Below are 22,742 nucleotides of genomic sequence, written 5' to 3'. Positions count from 1 at the left end.
CTCTCTCTCTCTCTCGGAAGAGGAGTGTTGTTCACTAATGCTTTAAGAATCCTCTTAACCAAGTAATCACATGACCCATCTGCCCTATAGGCTATTACCCATCAGCCACCTCCCAGCCTACACCAATATGTCATGTCCTTAGCCTCTTCAGAGCAGCTCAAGAAAAGGTGAGTGTAAAACAGTACTATTTACACCAGAACAACAGTTGTATAATATATACGAGTCTGTAATTGTTGTAGGTTCTCTCTCCCTTCCTCTCTCGCTCATGTAGCACAGATTGGACTGTGTGGTTGATAGTCTATGCATTATAACCTTTCTCTCTCTCTCCCTTCCTCTCTCTGTCTCGCTCTCTCCCCCCTCCAGACCATGCTAATCTCTCCTCTAGCAGACAGGAACCAGAAGGAGTTGTGTTCAGTGTTGTGTGATGTGTTGGAGGAGCAGTCTCACAGGGAACTGTTTGCCTTAGAGCTGGGCTCTGGCACAGGACAGCATGTGGTCAACTTCGCCATGGCCATGCCCTTCATCACCTGGCAACCGTCAGACATCAAAGAGGAGTCCCGTGACAGGTGGGCCCTGCTAGGACCAAATACAGTATATATATATAGCATATAAGTATGTGAACCCCTTGGCTGATGACTTCTCTAAAAGCTAATTGGAGTCAGGAGTCAGCTAACCTGGAGTCCAATCAATGAGACAAGATTGGAGATGTTGGTTAGAGCTGCCCTGCCCTTTAAAAAACACTCACACAATTTGAGTTTACTATTCACAAGAAGCATTGCCTGATGTGAACCATGCCTCGAACAAAATAGATCTCAGAAGACCCAAGATTAAAAATTGTTGACTTGCATAAAGCTGGAAAGGGTTACAAAAGTATCTTTAAAAGCCTTGATGTTCATCAGACCATGGTAAGACAAATTGTCTATAAATGGAGGACTTTCAGCACTGTTGCTAATCTCCCTAGGAGTGGCCGTCCTGCAAAGTTGACTACTGCAAGAGTACAGAGCAGAATGCTCAATGAGGTTAAGAAGAATCCTAGAGTGTCAGCTAAAGACTTACAGAAATCTCTGGAACATGCTAACATCTCTGTTGACGAGTCTGCAATACGTAAAACACTAAAAAAGAATGAAGGTCATGGGAGGACACCACGGAAGAAGCCAATGCTGGCAAAAAAAACAATGCTGCACATCTGAAGTTCGCAAAAGAGCATCTGGATGTTCCACAGCACTACTTGCAAATATTATGTGGACAGATGGAACTACAGTTGAATTGTTTGGAAGGAACACACAACACTATGAGTGGAGGAAAAAAGGCACAGCACACCAACATCAAAACCTCATCCCAACTGTCAAGTATGGTGAACAGAGCATTATGGTTTGGAGCTGCTTTGCTGCTTCAGGGCCTGGACTGCTTGCTATCATCAACGGAAAAATGAATTCCCAAGTTTATCAAGACATTTTGCAGGAGAATGTAAAGCTATCTGTCCGCCAACTGAAGCTCAACAGAAGTTGCAACAGCACAACGACCCAAAAGACAGAAGTAAATCAACAACAGAATGGCTTGAACAGAAGAAAATACACCTTCTGGAGTGGGGTCCTGACCTCAACCCGATTGAGATGCTGTGGCATGACCTCAAGAGAGCAGTTCACACCAGACATCCCAAGAATATTGCTGGACTGAAACAGTTTTGTGAAGAGGAATGGTCCAAAATTCCTCCTGACCGTTGTGCAGGTCTGATACGCAACTACAGAAAACGTTTGGTTGAGGTTATTGCTGCCAAAGGAGGGTCAACCAGTTATTAAATCCAAGGGTTCACATACTATTTCCACCCTGCACTGTGAACGTTTACACGGTGTGTTCAATAAAGACATGAAAACGTATAACTTTTTGTGTGTTATTAGTTTAAGCAGACTGTGTTTGTCAATTGTTGTGACTTAGATAAAGATCAGATCAAATTTTATGACCAATTTATGCAGAAGTCCAGGTAATTCCAAAGGGTTCACATACTTTTCTTGCCATTGTAGATACTAGAACTATATAAAATCTAGTAGAGGTAGATATTATAACTATATAAAGTCTGATATGTATATATACCATGATATAGAGGTAGATACTAGAACTATATAAAGTCTAATATATATAGATACCATGATATAGAGGTACAGTTGTGGCCAAATGTTTTGAGAATGACACAAATATTAATTTTCACAAAGTCTGCTGCCTCAGTTTGTATGATGGCAATTTGCATATCCTCCAGAATGTTATGAAGAGTGATCAGATGAATTGCAATTAATTGCAAAGTTCCTCTTTGCCATGCAAATTAACTGAATCCCCCAAAAAACATTTCCACTGCATTTCAGCCCTGCCACAAAAGGACCAGCTGACATCATGTCAGTGATTCTCTCGTTAACACAGGTGTGAGTGTTAACGAGGACAAGGCTGGAGATCACTCTGTCATGCTGATTGAGTTCAAATAACAGACTGGAAGCTTCAAAAGGAGGGTGGCGCTTGGAATCATTGTTCTTCCTCTGTCAATCATGGTTACCTGCAAGGAAACACGTGCCGTCACCATTGCTTTGCACAAAAAGGGCTTCACAGGCAAGGATATTGCTGCCAGTAAGATTGCACCTAAATCAACAATTTATCAGATCTTCAAGGAGAGCGGTTCAATTGTTGTAAAGAAGGCTTCAGGGCGCCCAAGAAAGTCCAGCAAGCGCCAGGACCGTCTCCTAAAGTTGATTCAGCTGCGGGATCGGGGCACCACCAGTGCAGAGCTTGCTCAGGAATGGCAGCAGGCAGGTGTGAGTGCATCTGCATGCACAGTGAGGCGAAGACTTTTGGAGGATGGCCTGGTGTCAAGAAGGGCAGCGAAGAAGCCACTTCTCTCTGGAAAAACGTCAGGGACAGACTGATATTCTGCAAAAGGTACAGGGATTGGACTGCTGAGGACTGGGGTAAAGTCATTTTCTCTGATGAATCCCCTTTCCGATTGTTTGGGGCATCCGGAAAAAAGCTTGCCCGGAGAAGACAAGGTGAACGCTACCATCAGTCCTGTGACATGCCAACAGTAAAGCATCCTGAGACCATTCATGTGTGGGGTTGCTTCTCAGCCAAGGGAGTGGGCTAACTCACAATTTTGCCTAAGAACACAGCCATGAATAAAGAATGGTACCAACACATCCTCCGAGAGCAACTTCTCCCAACCATCCAGGAACGGTTTGGTGACAAACAATGCCTTTCCCAGCATGATGGAGCGCCTTTCCATAAGGCAAAAGTGATAACTAAGTGGCTCGGGGAACAAAACATCGATATTTTGGGTCCATGGCCAGGAAGCCCCCCAGACCTTAATCCCATTGAGAACTTGTGGTCAATCCTCAAGAGGCGGGTGGACAAACAAAACCCCACAAATTCTGCATTGATTATGCAAGAATGGGCTGCCATCAGTCAGGATGTGGCCCAGAAGTTAATTGACAGCATGCCAGGGCGGATTGCAGAGGTCTTGAAAAAAGAAGGGTCAACACTGCAAATATTGACTCTTTGCATCAACTTCATGTAATTGTCAATAAAAGCCTTTGACACTTATGAAATGCTTGTAATTATACTTCAGTATTCCATAGTAACATATGCCAAAAATATCTAAAGACACTGAAGCAGTAAACTTTGTGAAAATTAATATTTGAGTCATTCTCAAAACTTTTGGCCACGACTGTAGATACTAGAACGATATATACTGCTCAAAAAAATAAAGGGAACACTTAAACAACACAATGTAACTCCAAGTCAATCACACTTCTGTGAAATCAAACTGCCCACTTAGGAAGCAACACTGATTGACAATAAATTTCACATGCTGTTGTGCAAATGGAATAGACAACAGGTGGAAATTATAGGCAATTAGCAAGACACACCCAATAAAGGAGTGGTTCTGCAGGTGGTAACCACAGACCACTTCTCAGTTCCTATGCTTCCTGGCTGATGTTTTGGTCACTTTTGAATGCTGGCGGTGCTTTCACTCTAGTGGTAGCATGAGACAGAGTCTACAACCCACACAAGTGGCTCAGGTAGTGCAGCTCATCCAGGATGGCACATCAATGAGAGCTGTGGCAAGAAGGTTTGCTGTGTCTGTCAGCGTAGTGTCCAGAGCATGGAGGCGCTACCAGGAGACAGGCCAGTACATCAGGAGACGTGGAGGAGGCCGTAGGAGGGCAACAACCCAGCAGCAGGACCGCTACCTCCGCCTTTGTGCAAGGAGGAGCAGGAGGAGCACTGCCAGAGCCCTGCAAAATGACCTCCAGCAGGGCACAAATGTGCATGTGTCTGCTCAAACGGTCAGAAACAGACTCCATGAGGGTGGTATGAGGGCCCGACGTCCACAGGTGGGGGTTGTGCTTACAGCCCAACACCGTGCAGGCCGTTTGGCATTTGCCAGAGAACACCAAGATTGGCAAATTCGCCACTGGCGCCCTGTGCTCTTCACAGATGAAAGCAGGTTCACACTGAGCACATGTGACAGACGTGACAGAGTCTGGAGACGCCGTGGAGAACGTTCTGCTGCCTGCAACATCCTCCAGCATGACCGGTTTGGCGGTGGGTCAGTCATGGTGTGGGGTGGCATTTCTTTGGGGGGCCGCACAGCCCTCCATGTGCCTGCCAGAGGTAGCCTGTTGGCCCTGGGTTCCTCCTAATGCAAGACAATGCTAGACCTCATGTGGCTGGAGTGTGTCAGCAGTTCCTGCAAGAGGAAGGCATTGATGCTATGGACTGGCCCGCCCGTTCCCCATACCTGAATCCAATTGAGCACATCTTGGACATCATGTCTCGCTCCATCCACCAACGCCACGTTGCACCAAAGACTGTCCAGGAGTTGGCGGATGCTTTAGTCCAGGTCTGGGAGGAGATCCCTCAGGAGACCATCCGCCACCTCATCAGGAGCATGCCCAGGCGTTGTAGGGAGGTCATACAGGCACGTGGAGGCCACACACACTACTGAGCCTCATTTTGACTTGTTTTAAGGACATTACATCAAGTTGGATCAGCCTGTAGTGTGGTTTTCCACTTTAATTTTGAGTGTGACTCCAAATCCAGACCTCCATGGGTGGATAAATTGGATTTCCATTGATTATTTTTGTGTGATTTTGTTGTCACCATATTCAACTATGTAAAGGAAAAAAGTATTTAATAAGATTATTTCATTCATTCAGATCTAGGATGTGTTATTTTAGTGTTCCCTTTAGGGAACACTAAAATTATTAAATACTTTTTTCCTTTATATATATATATATATACCATGATATAGAGGTAGATACTAGAACTATATCAAGTATAATATACAGTTGAAGTCAGAAGTTTACATACACTTAGGTTGGAGTCATTAAAACTAATTTTTCAACCACTCCACAAATTTCTTGTTAACAAACTATAGTTTTGGCAAGTTGGTTAAGACATCTACTTTGTGCATGACACAAGTAATTTTTCCAACAATTGTTTACAGACAGATAATTTCACTTATAATTCACTGTTTCACAGAAGTTTACATTCACTAAGTTGACTGTGCCTTTAAACAGCTTTGAAAATTCCAGAAAATTATGTCATGGCTTTAGACGCTGCTGATAGGCTAATTGACATCATTTGAGTCATTTGGAGGTGTACCTGTGGATGTATTTCAAGGCCAAGACCTCAGAAAAAAAATTGTAGACCTCCACAAGTCAGGTTCATCCTTGGGAGCAATTTCCAAACGCCTGAAGGTACCACGTTCATCTCTACAAGCAATAGTACGCAAGTATAAACACCATGGGACCACGCAGCCGTCATACCACTCAGGAAGGAGATGCGTTCTGTCTCCTAGAGATGAATGTACTTTGTTGTGAAAAGTGCAAATCAATCCCAGAACAACAGCAAAGGACCATGTGAAGATGCTGGAGGAAACAGGTTCAAAAGTATCTATATCCACAGTATCGCCATAACCTGAAAGGCCGCTCAGCAAGGAAGAAGCCACTGCTACAAAACCTCCATAAAAAAGACAGACTATGGTTTTCAACTGCACATGGGGACAAAGATTGTACTTTTTGGAGAAATGTCCTCTGGTCTGATGAAACTTAAATGGAACTGTTTGACCATAATGACCATTGTTATGTTTGGAGGGAAAAAGGGGAGGCTTGCAAGCCAAAGAACACCATCCCAACCATGAAGCACGGGGGTGGCAGCATCATGTTGTGGGGGTGCTTTGCTGCAGGAGGGACTGGTGCACTTCACAAAATAGATGGCATCATGGGGAGGAAAATTATGTGGATATATTGAAGCACCAACTCAAGATATCAGTCAGGAAGTTAAAGCTTGGACGCAAATGGGTCTTCCAAATGGACAATGACCCCAAGCATAATTCCAAAGTTGTGGCAAAATGGCTTAAGGACAACAAAGTCAAGGTATTGGAGTGGCCATCACAAAGCCCTGACCTCAATCCTATAGACAATTTGTGGGCAGAACTGAAAAAGCGAGTGTGAACAAGGAGGCCTACAAACCTGACTCAGTTACACCAGCTCTGTCAGGAGGAATGGGCCAAAATTCACCCAAATTATTGTGGGAAGCTTGTGGAAGGCTACCTGAAACGTTTGACCCAAGTTAAACAATTTAAAGGCTATGCTACCAAATACTAATTGAGTGTATGTAAACTTCTGACCCACTGGGAATGTGATGAAAGAAATAAAAGCTGAAATAAATCATTCTCTATGCTATTATTCTGACATTTCACATTCTTAAAATGAAGTGGTGATCCTAACTGACCTAAAACAGGGAATTTTTACGAGGATTATGTGTCAGGAATTGTGAAAAACTGAGTTTAAATGTATTTGGCTAAGGTTTATGTAAACTTCCAACTTCAGCTGTATATAGATACATTATATAAAGTTAGATACTAGAACTATATAAAGTCTAATATATATATATATATATATATATATATATATATATATACAGTGAGGGGGGGGAAAGTATTTGATCCCCTGCTGATTCTGTACGTTTGCCCACTGACAAAGAAATGATCAGTCTATAATTTTAATGGTAGGTTTATTTGAACAGTGAGAGACAGAATAACAACAAAAAAATCCAGAAAAACACATGTCAAAAATGTTATAAATTGATTTGCATTTTAATGAGGGAAATACGTTTTTGACCTCCTCTCAATCAGAAAGATTTCTGGCTCCCAGGTGTCTTTTATACAGGTAACGAGCTGAGATTAGGAGCACACTCTTAAAGGGAGTGCTCCTAATCTCAGTTTGTTACCTGTATAAAAGACACCTGTCCACAGAAGCAATCAATCAATCAGATTCCAAACTCTCCACCATGGCCAAGACCAAATAACTCTCCAAGGATGTCAGGGATAAGATTGTAGACCTACACAAGGCTGGAATGGGCTACAAGACCATCGCCAAGCAGCTTGGTGAGAAGGTGACAACAGTTGGTGCGATTATTCGCAAGGTCCCCCTGCTCAAGAAAGCACATATACAGGCCCGTCTGAAGTTTGCCAATGAACAACTGAATGATTCAGAGGACAACTGGGTGAAAGTGTTGTGGTCAGATGAGACCAAAATGGAGCTCTTTGGCATCAACTCAACTCGCCATGTTTGGAGGAGGAGGAATGCTGCCTATGACCCCAAGAACACCATCCCCACCGTCAAACATGGAGGCGGAAACATTATGCTTTGGGGGTGTTTTTCTGCTAAGGGGACAGGACAACTTCACCGCATCAAAGGGACGATGGACGGGGCCATGTACCGTCAAATCTTGGGTGAGAACCTCCTTCCCTCATCCAGGGCATTGAAAATGGGTCGTGGATGGATATTCCAGCATGACAATGACCCAAAACACACGGCCAAGGCAACAAAGGAGTGGCTCAAGAAGAAGCACATTAAGGTCCTGGAGTGGCCTAGCCAGTCTCCAGACCTTAATCCCATAGAAAATCTGTGGAGGGAGCTGAAGGTTTGAGTTGCCAAACGTCAGCCTCGAAACCTTAATGACTTGGAGAAGATCTGCAAAGAGGAGTGGGACAAAATCCCTCCTGAGATGTGTGCAAACCTGGTGGCCAACTACAAGAAACGTCTGACCTCTGTGATTGCCAACAAGGGTTTTGCCACCAAGTACTAAGTCATGTTTTGCAGAGGGGTCAAATACTTATTTCCCTCATTAAAATGCAAATCATTTTATAACATTTTTGACATGCGTTTTTCTGGATTTGTTTGTTGTTATTCTGTCTCTCACTGTTCATATAAACCTACCATTAAAATTATAGACTGATCAGTTCTTTGTCAGTGGGCAAACGTACAAAATCAGCAGGGGATCAAATACTTTTTTCCCTCACTGTATATATATCCTCTTGAGCATCTGATCCCGTTAGCGGGATCAAAATCCAGCGAAAAATCATATCGCCAATTAGCATTAAAAAATTATCATAATTTTTTACAAAAATTAAAAATTTTTTTTTTTTTTTTTTATAGATACACCTCTCCTGAATCGACCCACGTCGTCCGATTTCAAAAAGGTTTTACAGGAAAAGCAAATCATTAGATTATATTAGATGAGTCCATCGTAAAAAGCAGCTTCATAGCCATTTTCCGACCAACCACTTCCATCACATATTATCAATAAACAGCTAAATGTAGCACTAACCTTTTACAAACTTCATCAGATGGCACCCCTAGGACATCATGTTATACAATGCATGCATTCTTTTGTTCAATAAAGGTCATATTTATATATAAAAACAGCATTTTACATCTCTGTCTGACGTTGACTACCTAATTTCCCCTCAAAAGCGTCCCGGTAAACAATGCTACGTTTCAATAAATTGCTATACTATAACGATTTTTTAAATGTATATTGTCAATCTAACATTTATAGATGAATATCTCTTGAGAACACCCGTCATACCAGATTTTAAATTAACTTTACTGGGTAATCACACTTTGCGATAAAAGGAGATGCGATACTCAGAAAATCAGCTAATATACAGTGCTCGGCGCCATCTTGGATGCAACAGTATGAACCATCTCATCTTCAATAATATTGTCAATAATCGCCTACCTTTAGTTGTCTTCATCAGAAAGCATCCCAGGTCCACAACAGATGTATTTTCGGTCAAAAAGTCCATACTTCACGTTCCATTAGCCTGATGTTGGTAGCGCGTCCTATGGCTCTCTCCAAACGCAGCTCTGCACTTCATACTGAAAGCAATCCTCGCGCATGTAGGTTCGTTCAAACATGTCAAACGTTGTATAAAATAAATGTTCAGGGCCACTAACACCAAGAGAGCCAATAAGATTCGAGGGGGATGATTTCATTGCCTTTAAAACCGTTTCCAAAGGTGGGGGCAGACATGGCCGCCGGCGTCATAATGGTGATGGCCCATCCCCTGTGACCAATTTCAAACTCCTGTCATTCACTGAGTTTTGACTCTATAAGGCTCAAACCACTGTGAAAGGACTGGCGACATCTAGTGGAAGCAATAGGAAGTGCCAAAATATTCCTAAACCCCTGTGTTTTTCAATGGGATAGGTTAGAACTCAATACAACACATCAGGTATCCACTTCCTGTCAGAAAATGTCTCAGGGTTTTGCCTGCCAAATGAGTTCTGTTATACTCACAGACACCATTCAAACAGTTTTAGAAACTTTAGAGTGTTTTCTATCCATATATAATAAGTATATGCATGCCCTATCTTCTGAGTTTGATTAGTAGGCCGTTGAAAATGGGAACGATTTTTTTTCAAAATGCGCTGTGGCGCCCCCTATCCTAGGGTATCCTCAAGAGGATATATATGTACCATGATCTATATAGATACCATGATATAGAGGCTCCAGTGGGTGTGATGTTATTTTGCAGTATCAGAGCCTACATAGCGGCAACCAAAGTTAAGACTGTGCTGCAGCCTGTGCACCTGGACGCCAGCGAACCCTGGGAGAAGTGGGCGGGCCTTCCACGCGGGGCCTGTGATGTCATCGTGGCCATTAACCTGCTTCAGTACAGCTCTTTCAAAACTGTCGAGGTAGGCCTTACACGTCAGATCATCCCATGATCATCATTATACGTCTCATCTTTTGCTGTGAAGTTTTATGATTGCATGAGTGAAATGTGTTAGTATAGTCACTTATAGCCAGTGTGAAGTGACAGTCTGTGTTTCTGTTTTTATTCCCAGGGCGTAGTCAAAGGATCAGGCCAGATCCTCAGACAAAATGGTCTCCTGATCACACATGGGGTAGGTATCATGGATGGAGATGGGGGGTGGGGGGGAGATAAAGAGGACATTGATACTGTACATTTGTTTTAAGTGTTTTTTAACGTCAGACACCTCTCTCTCTCGCTCCCCAGCCCTACGCCATCAACGGCACCATCACCCCCAGCTGTCTGGAGGACTTGGACCAGGAACTACGAGAGATGTGAGTTATTACATCATAGAGAGAGCTGGCCAATGTGGAGCTACTACCATATAGCTTCTAGCCATTAGTTCACTCAGGGTGAGGGTTATATCCATGAATCCAAACTATCATACTGTTTTACCATGTCAGTTCTGTTCCCCTACAGGAACCCAGGGTGGGGTCTACCAGACATCGACGTTCTGAGACAGCTGGCGTTTGGGAACGGGATGCGTATGGAGAGGATGGTGAGCCTCTTTAACCAGTCTGCTTGTGTGTATGTATAAACTAATGGATCTTTAAGGGTGGACTATACTGTACACATAGAAGGTATGTCTGCTGCTAGCTCAGTCCTTCTAAAAGGATGTTTAGGATCAAGTCTTCATTTGTTTTCCCAGATAGAGATGGAACAGTATAATAAATGCCTGGTCTTCAGGAAACGTTGACATGAAAACAGGGCTTCTTCTGCATCTGAGCAAACATCCTGATGACCCACATTTTAAACATCTATTTATGTAAATAAAGTACGTTATGCAAAATAAAATGTGTGCCCTTTCATTTTCAGCTCCTAAATGACACTGGATCTAGCCTGGTCCCAGATCTGTTTGTGCTATATAGCCAACTCCATGACAATGCATCTAGCCTGGTCCCAGATCTGTTTGTGCTGTATAGCCAACTCCATGACAATGCATCTAGCCTGGTCCCAGATCTGTTTGTGCTGTATAGTCAACTCCATGACACTGGATCTAGCCTGGTCCCAGATCTGTTTGTGCTGTATAGCCAACTTCATGACAATGCATCTAGCCTGGTCCCAGATCTGTTTGTGCTGTATCGTCAACTCCATGACACTGGATCTAGCCTGGTCCCAGATCTGTTTGTGCACTTGCCAACTGCATGGCATGGCAATGAGTGACAAGGAGTTGGCATGACAACAGACTACTTCAGATTCCAAAGATAATATGACAGAAACACACAAAGCAGGTGGACAAGAGAAGATATTTATTAAATATAATCTTAAAATTACTTTAAAGAAGTCAGACAGGAGATCATTAATGATGAAGTAAAGAAGGTCAAAGATGGCATCAAAGGGGTTACAGAAGAAGTCACTGATTGGGTGTATGTTACATACATGCACAATACATGTTCATACCCTGAAGAACTGACTACCACCACCTCTCCACTCCCGACCCACAGGGTTCTGAAAGACACTCCGAAAGGGTGGACCTCAAAAGTTTTTTCCTGATTCCCTCCCCTAGGTCCTCTCCTCCTCAAAACATCTGACGGAAGCGGGAAAAGAATTGGAGAAGAACCAAGGAAAGGAAACGAGGAACTGAGGAAATAGTTTTGTGATTAAACCGAACTTTACTGAAACTAGCACCAGAAACAAAATGGACGCCCATCTAATGTAGAGTCCCCCTCTACAGATCAGATAACTCCACCTGAGCCCTGTCTACATCTCAGCAACCACAGATACACACCTATAGGGCTCTGGTCAAAACTAGTGCACTATATAGGAAAAAGCGTGCTATTTAGGACACACCCACAGTCAGAGGGTCTCTACTCTCTCATAGGCTGTGTTTACACAGGCAGCCCCATTCTGGGGGTTTTGCCACTAACTGATCTTTTACCACTAATTGATCAGAATGGGGCTGCCTGTGTAAACCGCCATATTGACCTGACTGCACCCCTCTGGATAACTGCTAGTTAATATTTGGCAATGGAACTACATTTGTAATCTTAAGTTATATTCACACTAGTTCCTCCTGGAGTGTGATGCAAGGCATTGTGGTTAATGGAGTTGTTGGGAGAACCCATTATGTCAACAGTTGTGACACAGGACACCTTGAGAGTGATGGTGGTAATCTGTCTCTGGAGCTGTGGATATTGGGAATTGTAGTTCCACAATGTATGTAAGTGTTCTATTGTAGTCCCATACTGCTTCCCCTCAGCCAGTCTGATTGGTGATAACTATCAGAAGTGTAAAAACTTATAAAAAGGTACGTTCTCCAACTCAAAAAGCTATAGTGAAAAACACTACCAAGCCTTACCAACATAAGACGGCCCATCTAAAATGAGCTCTGTGTGTGTGGAAAATTACACTAGAGCGTAAACTCAGGAGGTTAGGAGAGGTGGGTTAGTGCATCCCTCCCTCCCTCTATTCATCCATTACTCCCTCCCTCTATTCATCCATTCCTCCCTCCCTCCTCTGACACTCTCACTAGAACCCTGGAACCTGTTGGTGCTTTCTGTGCTCCGTCCCACATCTTTCTTCACTCATCCCCCATCTCCATTAACTCTCACAGCCCCTGTCAACCAAGCAGACATATGAAACATGTCCAATCACCACAATATGACTCCAGAAGAGTTACTGCTGTAACACATCTGCCATGTCCATGGAAATAAGGACTTTAACATGCAAACTAGCTTATACAAATATGAGAAAGGATGGTTATGGTCTTGTCTTAGATTCCATTGATTCCTATCATATTTGATTTGTTCCTTTATTATACTGCTGACTAGATGAGCTTCAGGTATTCGTTTCAGAAGAGAAAGACTACATACATTATCAGAGAGAGAGGAGAGAACACTAGCAAAATGCATTAAAAGAGAAAGTGTTTCTTCTAAGTTCAGGTAGTCCCTCCCCATCTAGGTTCCTAGTGAATACAACCCTGGGGTATGCATGGTGCATAGTAACCCTACTTAACCCCTTCCTCACTCCTCTCATCCTCCATGTCAGGTGGGGGAGACGATGGCTAGGAGGAGAGGTAACATGTCTGTTACATAACAATAACATTTCACAACATTGCCGTAACAAAACAGAAACATTGTAAGAAACGTGTGTTTGTTGGGGAATCCAGGCCATAAGCCCAGCAGAGAGAGAGGAGAACACAGAGGAGGAGAAGAGAGGTGAGGACAGAAGAGAAGAGAGGTGAGGTCAGAAGAGAAGAGAGGTGAGGAGAGAAGAGAAGAGAGGTGAGGTCAGAAGAGAAGAGAGGTGAGGAGAGAAGAGAAGAGGGGAGAGGTGAGGACAGAAGAGAAGAGGGGAGAGGTGAGGACAGAAGAGAAGAGGGGAGAGGTGAAGACAGAAGAGAAGAGAGGGGGTGTAGTGTGTTGAACCCTGCCAGCAGCAGGTGGTAACGTTAAGCTGAGCTAGCCAGGTGGATGGATCAGTCGAAGGAGATGAGCTGTGCCTCGCTGCCTGGATGGACCTGCGGAGGCTGCTGCTGCTGAACCTGCTGCTGGGGGCCACCAGGGGGAGCCATCTACACAGAGAAAGACAGAAGTAGTGTGAGAGAGATTACCATCAATCCCTCACTGCAACTCCCACTACATAACACATAGAACAAGCAAGCCTCTGACATACGGAATCAGAAGTCCCCTTATAGACAGGCAACACTATGCTGGTAGAGAGAGAGAGGAAGAGAGAGAGAGGAAGAGAGAGGAGGGAGGGAGAGAGGAGAGAGGAGAGAGAGAGAGAGGAGGGAGAGAGAGAGGAGGGAGAGAGAGGAAGGGGAGAGAGAGAGAAGAAGAGAGGAGGGAGAGAGCGGAAGGAGACAGAAACCAAGGACTCCTACCTGTTGGTACATGGGCTGTTGTCCTGGGCCCTGCATGTAGGGTTGTTGTGGGGGCATGTTGGGGTCCTGCCCAGGTAGGGCTGCCATCATATTCTGCATGGTGTAGGGTGGAGGGTAGGCCACGTAGGACATACCGTTAGTGGGGGGAGGCTGGGACATGGGGGGCAGAGACTGGGCCTGGGACACCACGTTCTGCTGAGACCGATGACACAGGAAAATATTAACATTACAGACGTGGCTAACAGATGATTTAAAACCTACATGTAGAATGTATTATGATGTGGTTATAATCTATTATAACACTAGTCATGAGCCGTTTGACTCCCTTTATAAACACCACATTATGATGCTAAATAAGGAGGAGCCACGTTGAGAAACAAAATGAAAGAGTGACATGAAACCTGAAGCACATTTTAAAAGGACTCCAGGTAAGTGGTACCGGAGCACCAAGTCTAGGACCAAAAGGCTCCTTAACAGCTTCTACCCCCAAGCCATGAGACTCCTGAACAGATAATCAAAGGGCTACCCAGACCCCTCTTTTACACTGCTGCTACTCTGTTTATCATCTATGTATAGTCACTTTAACTCTACCTACATGTACATATTACCTCAACTAACCGGTGCCCCCGCACATTGACTCTGTACCGGTACCCCCTGTATATAGCCTCACTATTGTTATTTTACTGCTGCTCTTTAATTATTTGTTACTTTTATTTTCTATTGTTTTACTTAACTCTTAATTATTTTCTTAAAACGGCATTGTTGGTTAAGTTCTTGTAAATAAGCATTTCACTGTAAGGTCTACACCTGTTGTACATTTGATTTGATCTGACGGTGTATTGCTGAGCCTCTCATTGGGACATGACATCAGGCATTACATCATGTAGTTCACATTAAGGAGGAAACCTAGTTACCTAGACGACAAACTCCGTATGAGGAAGTCCACTACCACGTTTCCATTTCAACACCAATAGTATTGTAACAGGCATGACACTCCCCCTCTGTTCTCACCTGGTATCCCTGTGTGGGTGTGGCCTGGTAGTTAGAGTAGGCGGGGCTAGTGGTGGGCGGGGCCTGGCCAGGGGGTGCAGGCTGCCCATTGGTTCCTGCAGGCTGGTACATGTACATGTTGGGGTCTGGAGCAGGGAGGCAAACACAGGAGCATCACGTTACAGAAGGTCAATGTACATAATATATACATTGGCAGTGGAATGGCCCGTACTGAAGAGCTCAGTGACTTTCAACGTGACACCGTCATAGGATGCCACCTTTCCAACAAGTCAGCTTGTCACATTTCTGCCCTGCTAGAGCTGCCCCGGTCAACTGTAAGTGCTGTTATTGTGAAGTGGAAACATCTAAGAGCTCAAGCTCACAGAACGGGACTGCTGAAGCACGTAAAAAAAAAAAAATCGCCTGTCCTCGATTGCAAGACTCACTACCGAGTTCCAAACTGCCTCTGGAAGCAACGTCAGCACAAGAACTTCATGAAATGGGTTTCCGTGGCCGAGCAGCCGCACACAAGACTAAGATCACCATGTGCAATGGGTTTGGCGGATGCCAGGAGAATGCTAACTGTTTCAATGGATAGTGCCAACTGTAAAGGTTCATGAAGGAGGAATAATGGTGGCAACAGTTTGGGGAAGGCCCTTTCCTGTTAAGGCATGACAATGCTCCCGAGCACAAAGCCAGGTCCATACAGAAATGGTTTGTCGAGATCGGTGTGGAAGAACTTGACTAGCCTGCACTAACCTCAACCCCATCGAACGCCTTTGGGATGAATTGGAATGCTGACTGAGAGCCCGGCCTAATCGCACAAAATCAGTGCCCGACCTAGCCTGGAACCAAGTCCCCGCAGCCATGTTCCAACATCTAGTGGAAAGCCTTCCCAGAAGAGTGGAAGCTGTTATAGCATCAAAGGGGAGGAACAACCCTGATTCCACTCCTGATTCTGAGACACTCAAGCATTTATCCTGGTCCCAGATCTGTTTGTGCCATCTTGCCACTCCTTGTAATGCATTGCCACATCAAACAAGCAAGAAAGCAGAAACATGTTGGCCCCCAGACTAACTACCATGCTATTCAACAAGACATGTTGGCCCCCAGACTAACTACCATGCTATTCAACAAGACATGTTGGCCCCCAGACTAACTACCATGCTATTCAACAAGACATGCTGGCCCCTAGACTAACTACCATGCTATTCAACAAGACATGCTGGCCCCTAGACTAACTACCACGCTATTCAACAAGACATGCTGGCCCCTAGACTAACTATCATGCTATTCAACAAGACATGCTGGCCCCCAGACTAACTACCATGCTATTCAACAAGACATGCTGGCCCCCAGGCTAACTACGACGCTAATCAACAAGACATGCTGGCCCCTAGACTAACTACCATGCTATGCAACAAGACATGCTGGCCCCCAGGCTAACTACCACGCTATTCAACAAGACATGCTGGCCCCCAGGCTAACTACCATGCTATTCAACAAGACATGCTAGCCCCCAGGCTAACTACCACGCTATTCAACAAGACATGCTGGCCCCCAGGCTAACTACCATGCTATTCAACAAGACATGCTGGCCCCTAGACTAACTACCATGCTATTCAACAAGACAAACATTTTTGAAAGCATTTGACTCATTGGGGTCTGTACTAACCTGGCGGCATGGCCTGGTACTGTCCTGGTCCAGGCTGGTTCATGTAGACGTTGTGCATGGGCGACCCCTCCACTGACCCTGAGGGGCTAAAGGTGCCTGGGTAACTGGGGGGTCCCCCCGGCTGCCCGTACCCCACCCCTCCTGCCACGTTGGGGGGCAAAGACTGCATCTAGGGTGAAAAGGAGAGGAATTTACACAAGAGCTGGACCAAAAGAACAGCCACTAGGTAAACGCCAGGTAAAACACCTGCAGCAACCATTTACACAGAACCTCTATAGACTAACAGTGTGTCGTGAAACGCCTGCCCCAAGGCTCTGTACGAAGACTAACTCCCCTGTGTGGCGGCCAGAGAGAAGGCCTCCTCCCCTGTGTGGCGGCCAGAGAGAAGGCCTCCTCCCCTGTGTGGCGGCCAGAGAGAAGGCCTCCTCCCTGTGTGGTGGCCAGAGAGAAGGCCTCCTCCCCTGTGTGGCGGCCAGAGAGAAGGCCTCCTCCCCTGTGTGGCGGCCAGAGAGAAGGCCTCCTCCCCTGTGTGGTGGCCAGAGAGAAGGCCTCCTCCCCTGTGTGGCGGCCAGAGAGAAGGCCTCCTCCCCTGTGTGGCGGCCAGAGAGAAGGCCTCCTCCCCTGTGTGGCGGCCAGAGAGAAGGCCTCCTCCCCTGTGTGGTGGCCAGAGAGAAGGCCTCCTCCCCTGTGTGGCGGCCAGAGAGAAGGGTATAGTGTAGTGTCTACCTGTGGGTAGGGCATAGTATAGTATAGTGTCTACCTGTGGGTAGGGGTATAGTATAGTGTCTACCTGTGGGTAGGGCATGGTATAGTATAGTGTCTACCTGTGGGTAGGGCATAGTATAGTATAGTGTCTACCTGTGGGTAGGGTATAGTATAGTGTCTACCTGAGGGTAGGGCATGGTATAGTATAGTGTCTACCTGTGGGTAGGACATGGTATAGTATAGTATAGTGTCTACCTGTGGGTAGGACATGGTATAGTATAGTGTCTACCTGTGGGTAGGGTATAGTATAGTGTCTACCTGTGGGTAGGGCATGGTATAGTGTCTACCTGTGGGTAGGGCATGGTATAGTATAGTGTCTACCTGTGGGTAGGACATGGTATAGTGATAGTATAGTGTCTACCTGTGGGTAGGACATGGTATAGTGTAGTGTCTACCTGTGGGTAGGACATGGTATAGTCTAGTATAGTGTCTACCTGTGGGTAGGGCATGGTATAGTGTAGTGTCTACCTGTGGGTAGGACATGGTATAGTATAGTGTCTACCTGTGGGTAGGGCATGGTATAGTATAGTGTCTACCTGTGGGTAGGGCATGGTATAGTGTCTACCTGTGGGTAGGGCATGGTATAGTATAGTGTCTACCTGTGGGTAGGACATGGTATAGTATAGTGTCTACCTGTGGGTAGGACATGGTATAGTATAGTGTCTACCTGTGGGTAGGGCATGGTATAGTATAGTGTCTACCTGTGGGTAGGGCATGGTATAGTATAGTGTCTACCTGTGGGTAGGGCATGGTATAGTATAGTGTCTACCTGTGGGTAGGGCATGGTATAGTATAGTGTCTACCTGTGGGTAGGACATGGTATAGTGTAGTGTCTACCTGTGGGTAGGGCATGGTATAGTATAGTGTTTACCTGTGGGTAGGGCATGGTATAGTATAGTGTCTACCTGTGGGTAGGGCATGGTATAATATAGTATAGTGTCTACCTGTGGGTAGGGCATGGTATAATATAGTGTAGTGTCTACCTGTGGGTAGGACATGGTATAGTATAGTATAGTGTCTACCTGTGGGTAGGGCATGGTATAATATAGTATAGTGTCTACCTGTGGGTAGGGCATGGTATAATATAGTGTAGTGTCTACCTGTGGGTAGGGCATGGTATAGTATAGTGTCTACCTGTGGGTAGGGCATGGTATAGTATAGTGTCTACCTGAGGGTAGGGCATGGTATAGTGTAGTGTCTACCTGTGGGTATAGCATAGTGTAGTGTCTACCTGTGGGTAGGACATGGTATAATATAGTATAGTGTCTACCTGTGGGTAGGGCATGGTATAATATAGTATAGTGTCTACCTGTGGGTAGGGCATGGTATAATATAGTGTCTACCTGTGGGTAGGGCATGGTATAGTATAGTGTCTACCTGTGGGTAGGGCATGGTATAATATAGTATAGTGTCTACCTGTGGGTAGGGCATGGTATAGTATAGTGTCTACCTGTGGGTAGGGCATGGTATAGTATAGTGTCTACCTGTGGGTAGGGCATGGTATAATATAGTATAGTGTCTACCTGTGGGTAGGGCATGGTATAATATAGTGTAGTGTCTACCTGTGGGTAGGGCATGGTATAGTATAGTGTCTACCTGTGGGTAGGGCATGGTATAGTATAGTGTCTACCTGTGGGTAGGGCATGGTATAATATAGTATAGTCTCTACCTGTGGGTAGGGCATGGTATAATATAGTGTAGTGTCTACCTGTGGGTAGGGCATGGTATAGTATAGTGTCTACCTGTGGGTAGGGCATGGTATAGTATAGTGTCTACCTGTGGGTAGGGCATGGTATAATATAGTATAGTGTCTACCTGTGGGTAGGGCATGGTGTAATATAGTGTAGTGTCTACCTGTGGGTAGGGCATGGTATAGTATAGTGTCTACCTGTGGGTAGGGCATGGTATAGTATAGTGTCTACCTGTGGGTAGGGCATGGTATAGTATAGTGTCTACCTGTGGGTAGGGCATGGTATAGTGTAGTGTCTACCTGTGGGTAGGGCATGGTATAGTATAGTGTCTACCTGTGGGTAGGTCATGGTATAGTATAGTGTCTACCTGTGGGTAGGACATGGTATAGTGTAGTGTCTACCTGTGGGTAGGGCATGGTATAGTATAGTGTCTACCTGTGGGTAGGGCATGGTATAATATAGTATAGTGTCTACCTGAGGGTAGGGCATGGTATAGTATAGTGTCTACCTGTGGGTAGGGCATGGTATAGTATAGTGTCTACCTGTGGGTAGGGCATGGTATAGTATAGTGTCTACCTGTGGGTAGGGCATGGTATAATATAGTATAGTGTCTACCTGTGGGTAGGGCATGGTATAGTATAGTGTCTACCTGTGGGTAGGGCATGGTATAATATAGTATAGTGTCTACCTGTGGGTAGGGCATGGTATAATATAGTGTAGTGTCTACCTGTGGGTAGGGCATGGTATAGTATAGTGTCTACCTGTGGGTAGGGCATGGTATAGTATAGTGTCTACCTGAGGGTAGGGCATGGTATAGTGTAGTGTCTACCTGTGGGTATAGCATAGTGTAGTGTCTACCTGTGGGTAGGGCATGGTATAATATAGTATAGTGTCTACCTGTGGGTAGGGCATGGTATAATATAGTATAGTGTCTACCTGTGGGTAGGGCATGGTATAATATAGTGTCTACCTGTGGGTAGGGCATGGTATAGTATAGTGTCTACCTGTGGGTAGGGCATGGTATAATATAGTATAGTGTCTACCTGTGGGTAGGGCATGGTATAGTATAGTGTCTACCTGTGGGTAGGGCATGGTATAGTATAGTGTCTACCTGTGGGTAGGGCATGGTATAATATAGTATAGTGTCTACCTGTGGGTAGGGCATGGTATAATATAGTGTAGTGTCTACCTGTGGGTAGGGCATGGTATAGTATAGTGTCTACCTGTGGGTAGGGCATGGTATAGTATAGTGTCTACCTGTGGGTAGGGCATGGTATAATATAGTATAGTGTCTACCTGTGGGTAGGGCATGGTATAATATAGTGTAGTGTCTACCTGTGGGTAGGGCATGGTATAGTATAGTGTCTACCTGTGGGTAGGGCATGGTATAGTATAGTGTCTACCTGTGGGTAGGGCATGGTATAATATAGTATAGTGTCTACCTGTGGGTAGGGCATGGTATAATATAGTGTAGTGTCTACCTGTGGGTAGGGCATGGTATAGTATAGTGTCTACCTGTGGGTAGGGCATGGTATAGTATAGTATAGTGTCTACCTGTGGGTAGGGCATGGTATAGTATAGTGTCTACCTGTGGGTAGGGCATGGTATAGTATAGTGTCTACCTGTGGGTAGGGCATGGTATAGTATAGTGTCTACCTGTGGGTAGGGCATGGTATAGTGTAGTGTCTACCTGTGGGTAGGGCATGGTATAGTATAGTGTCTACCTGTGGGTAGGGCATGGTATAGTATAGTGTCTACCTGTGGGTAGGACATGGTATAGTGTAGTGTCTACCTGTGGGTAGGGCATGGTATAGTATAGTGTCTACCTGTGGGTAGGGCATGGTATAATATAGTATAGTGTCTACCTGTGGGTAGGGCATGGTATAGTATAGTGTCTACCTGTGGGTAGGGCATGGTATAGTATAGTGTCTACCTGTGGGTAGGGCATGGTATAATATAGTATAGTGTCTACCTGTGGGTAGGGCATGGTATAATATAGTGTAGTGTCTACCTGTGGGTAGGGCATGGTATAGTATAGTGTCTACCTGTGGGTAGGACATGGTATAATATAGTATAGTGTCTACCTGTGGGTAGGGCATGGTATAATATAGTGTAGTGTCTACCTGTGGGTAGGGCATGGTATAGTATAGTGTCTACCTGTGGGTAGGGCATGGTATAGTATAGTGTCTACCTGAGGGTAGGGCATGGTATAGTGTAGTGTCTACCTGTGGGTATAGCATAGTGTAGTGTCTACCTGTGGGTAGGACATGGTATAATATAGTATAGTGTCTACCTGTGGGTAGGGCATGGTATAATATAGTATAGTGTCTACCTGTGGGTAGGGCATGGTATAGTATAGTGTCTACCTGTGGGTAGGGCATGGTATAGTATAGTGTCTACCTGTGGGTAGGGCATGGTATAATATAGTATAGTGTCTACCTGTGGGTAGGGCATGGTATAGTGTCTACCTGTGGGTAGGCATGGTATAGTGTAGTGTCTACCTGTGGGTAGGGCATGGTATAGTATAGTGTCTACCTGTGGGTAGGGCATGGTATAGTATAGTATAGTGTCTACCTGTGGGTAGGGCATGGTATAGTAGTAGTGTCTACCTGTGGGTAGGGCATGGTATAGTATAGTGTCTACCTGTGGGTAGGGCATGGTATAGTATAGTGTCTACCTGTGGGTAGGGCATGGTATAGTGTAGTGTCTACCTGTGGGTAGGGCATGGTATAGTATAGTGTCTACCTGAGGGTAGGGCATGGTATAGTGTAGTGTCTACCTGTGGGTAGGGCATGGTATAGTATAGTGTCTACCTGTGGGTAGGGCATGGTATAGTATAGTGTCTACCTGTGGGTAGGACATGGTATAGTATAGTGTCTACCTGTGGGTAGGGCATGGTATAGTATAGTGTAGTGTCTACCTGTGGGTAGGGCATGGTATAGTATAGTGTCTACCTGTGGGTAGGACATGGTATAGTATAGTGTCTACCTGTGGGTAGGGCATGGTATAGTATAGTGTCTACCTGTGGGTAGGGCATGGTATAGTATAGTATAGTGTCTACCTGTGGGTAGGGCATGGTATAGTATAGTGTAGTGTCTACCTGTGGGTAGGGCATGGTATAGTATAGTGTCTACCTGTGGGTAGGGCATGGTATAGTATAGTGTCTACCTGTGGGTAGGGCATGGTATAGTATAGTATAGTGTCTACCTGTGGGTAGGGTATGGTATAGTATAGTGTCTACCTGTGGGTAGGGCGTGGTATAGTATACTGTCTACCTGTGGGTAGGGCGTGGTATAGTGTAGTGTCTACCTGTGGGTAGGGCATGGTATAGTATAGTGTCTACCTGTGGGTAGGGCATGGTATAGTATAGTATAGTGTCTACCTGTGGGTAGGGCATGGTATAGTATAGTGTCTACCTGAGGGTAGGGCATGGTATAGTATAGTGTCTACCTGATGGGTAGGGCATGGTATAGTATAGTGTAGTGTCTACCTGTGGGTAGGGCATGGTATAGTATAGTGTCTACCTGTGGGTAGGGCATGGTATAGTATAGTGTCTACCTGTGGGTAGGACATGGTATAGTGTCTACCTGTGGGTAGGACATGGTATAGTATAGTGTCTACCTGTGGGTAGGGCATGGTATAGTA

General features: G+C 45.1%; 2 protein-coding genes across 9 annotated transcripts in view; one reads left to right on the top strand and one right to left on the bottom strand.

The window, feature by feature from the left end:
* Nucleotides 1-16: 16 nt before the first annotated feature.
* On the top strand, nt 17-10,945 carry LOC106592968 (methyltransferase-like 26 B). 2 transcript variants are annotated; one of them, XM_045715812.2, is made up of 7 exons: nt 17-167; nt 364-566; nt 9,872-10,034; nt 10,185-10,244; nt 10,358-10,425; nt 10,555-10,649; nt 10,800-10,945. In XM_045715812.2, the coding sequence occupies exons 2-7, from the start codon at nt 367-369 to the stop codon at nt 10,817-10,819; spliced, it is 606 nt and encodes a 201-aa protein (XP_045571768.1). In that variant the 5' UTR covers nt 17-167; nt 364-366; the 3' UTR covers nt 10,820-10,945. The 2 variants fall into 2 exon arrangements, with proteins under 2 accessions (XP_045571768.1, XP_045571767.1); XM_045715811.2 differs by having other exon boundaries at nt 18-167; nt 10,571-10,649.
* A 440-nt stretch (nt 10,946-11,385) lies between these two features.
* The window catches only part of LOC106601945 (hepatocyte growth factor-regulated tyrosine kinase substrate), a 38,035-nt gene continuing 26,678 nt past the window's right edge, over nt 11,386-22,742 (bottom strand). For 5 of the 7 annotated variants that reach the window (XM_045715804.2, XM_045715806.2, XM_045715807.2 and 2 more), the window contains exons 17-20: nt 16,642-16,810; nt 14,988-15,112; nt 13,977-14,171; nt 11,386-13,664 (exon numbers count right to left, since the gene is read on the bottom strand). In XM_045715804.2, the coding sequence (XP_045571760.1) occupies nt 13,569-13,664; nt 13,977-14,171; nt 14,988-15,112; nt 16,642-16,810 (585 nt within the window). In that variant the 3' untranslated portion in view covers nt 11,386-13,568. The remainder of the gene's footprint in view (nt 13,665-13,976; nt 14,172-14,987; nt 15,113-16,641; nt 16,811-22,742) is intronic. The other 2 variants (XM_045715805.2, XM_045715810.2) reach the window with 1 other exon arrangement.

Source organism: Salmo salar, chromosome 03 (genome assembly GCF_965601325.2).
Source record: "Salmo salar chromosome 03, fSalSal1, whole genome shotgun sequence".
Lineage (NCBI taxonomy): Eukaryota > Metazoa > Chordata > Actinopteri > Salmoniformes > Salmonidae > Salmo > Salmo salar.
This window is presented reverse-complemented; position numbering and strand designations above follow the sequence as displayed.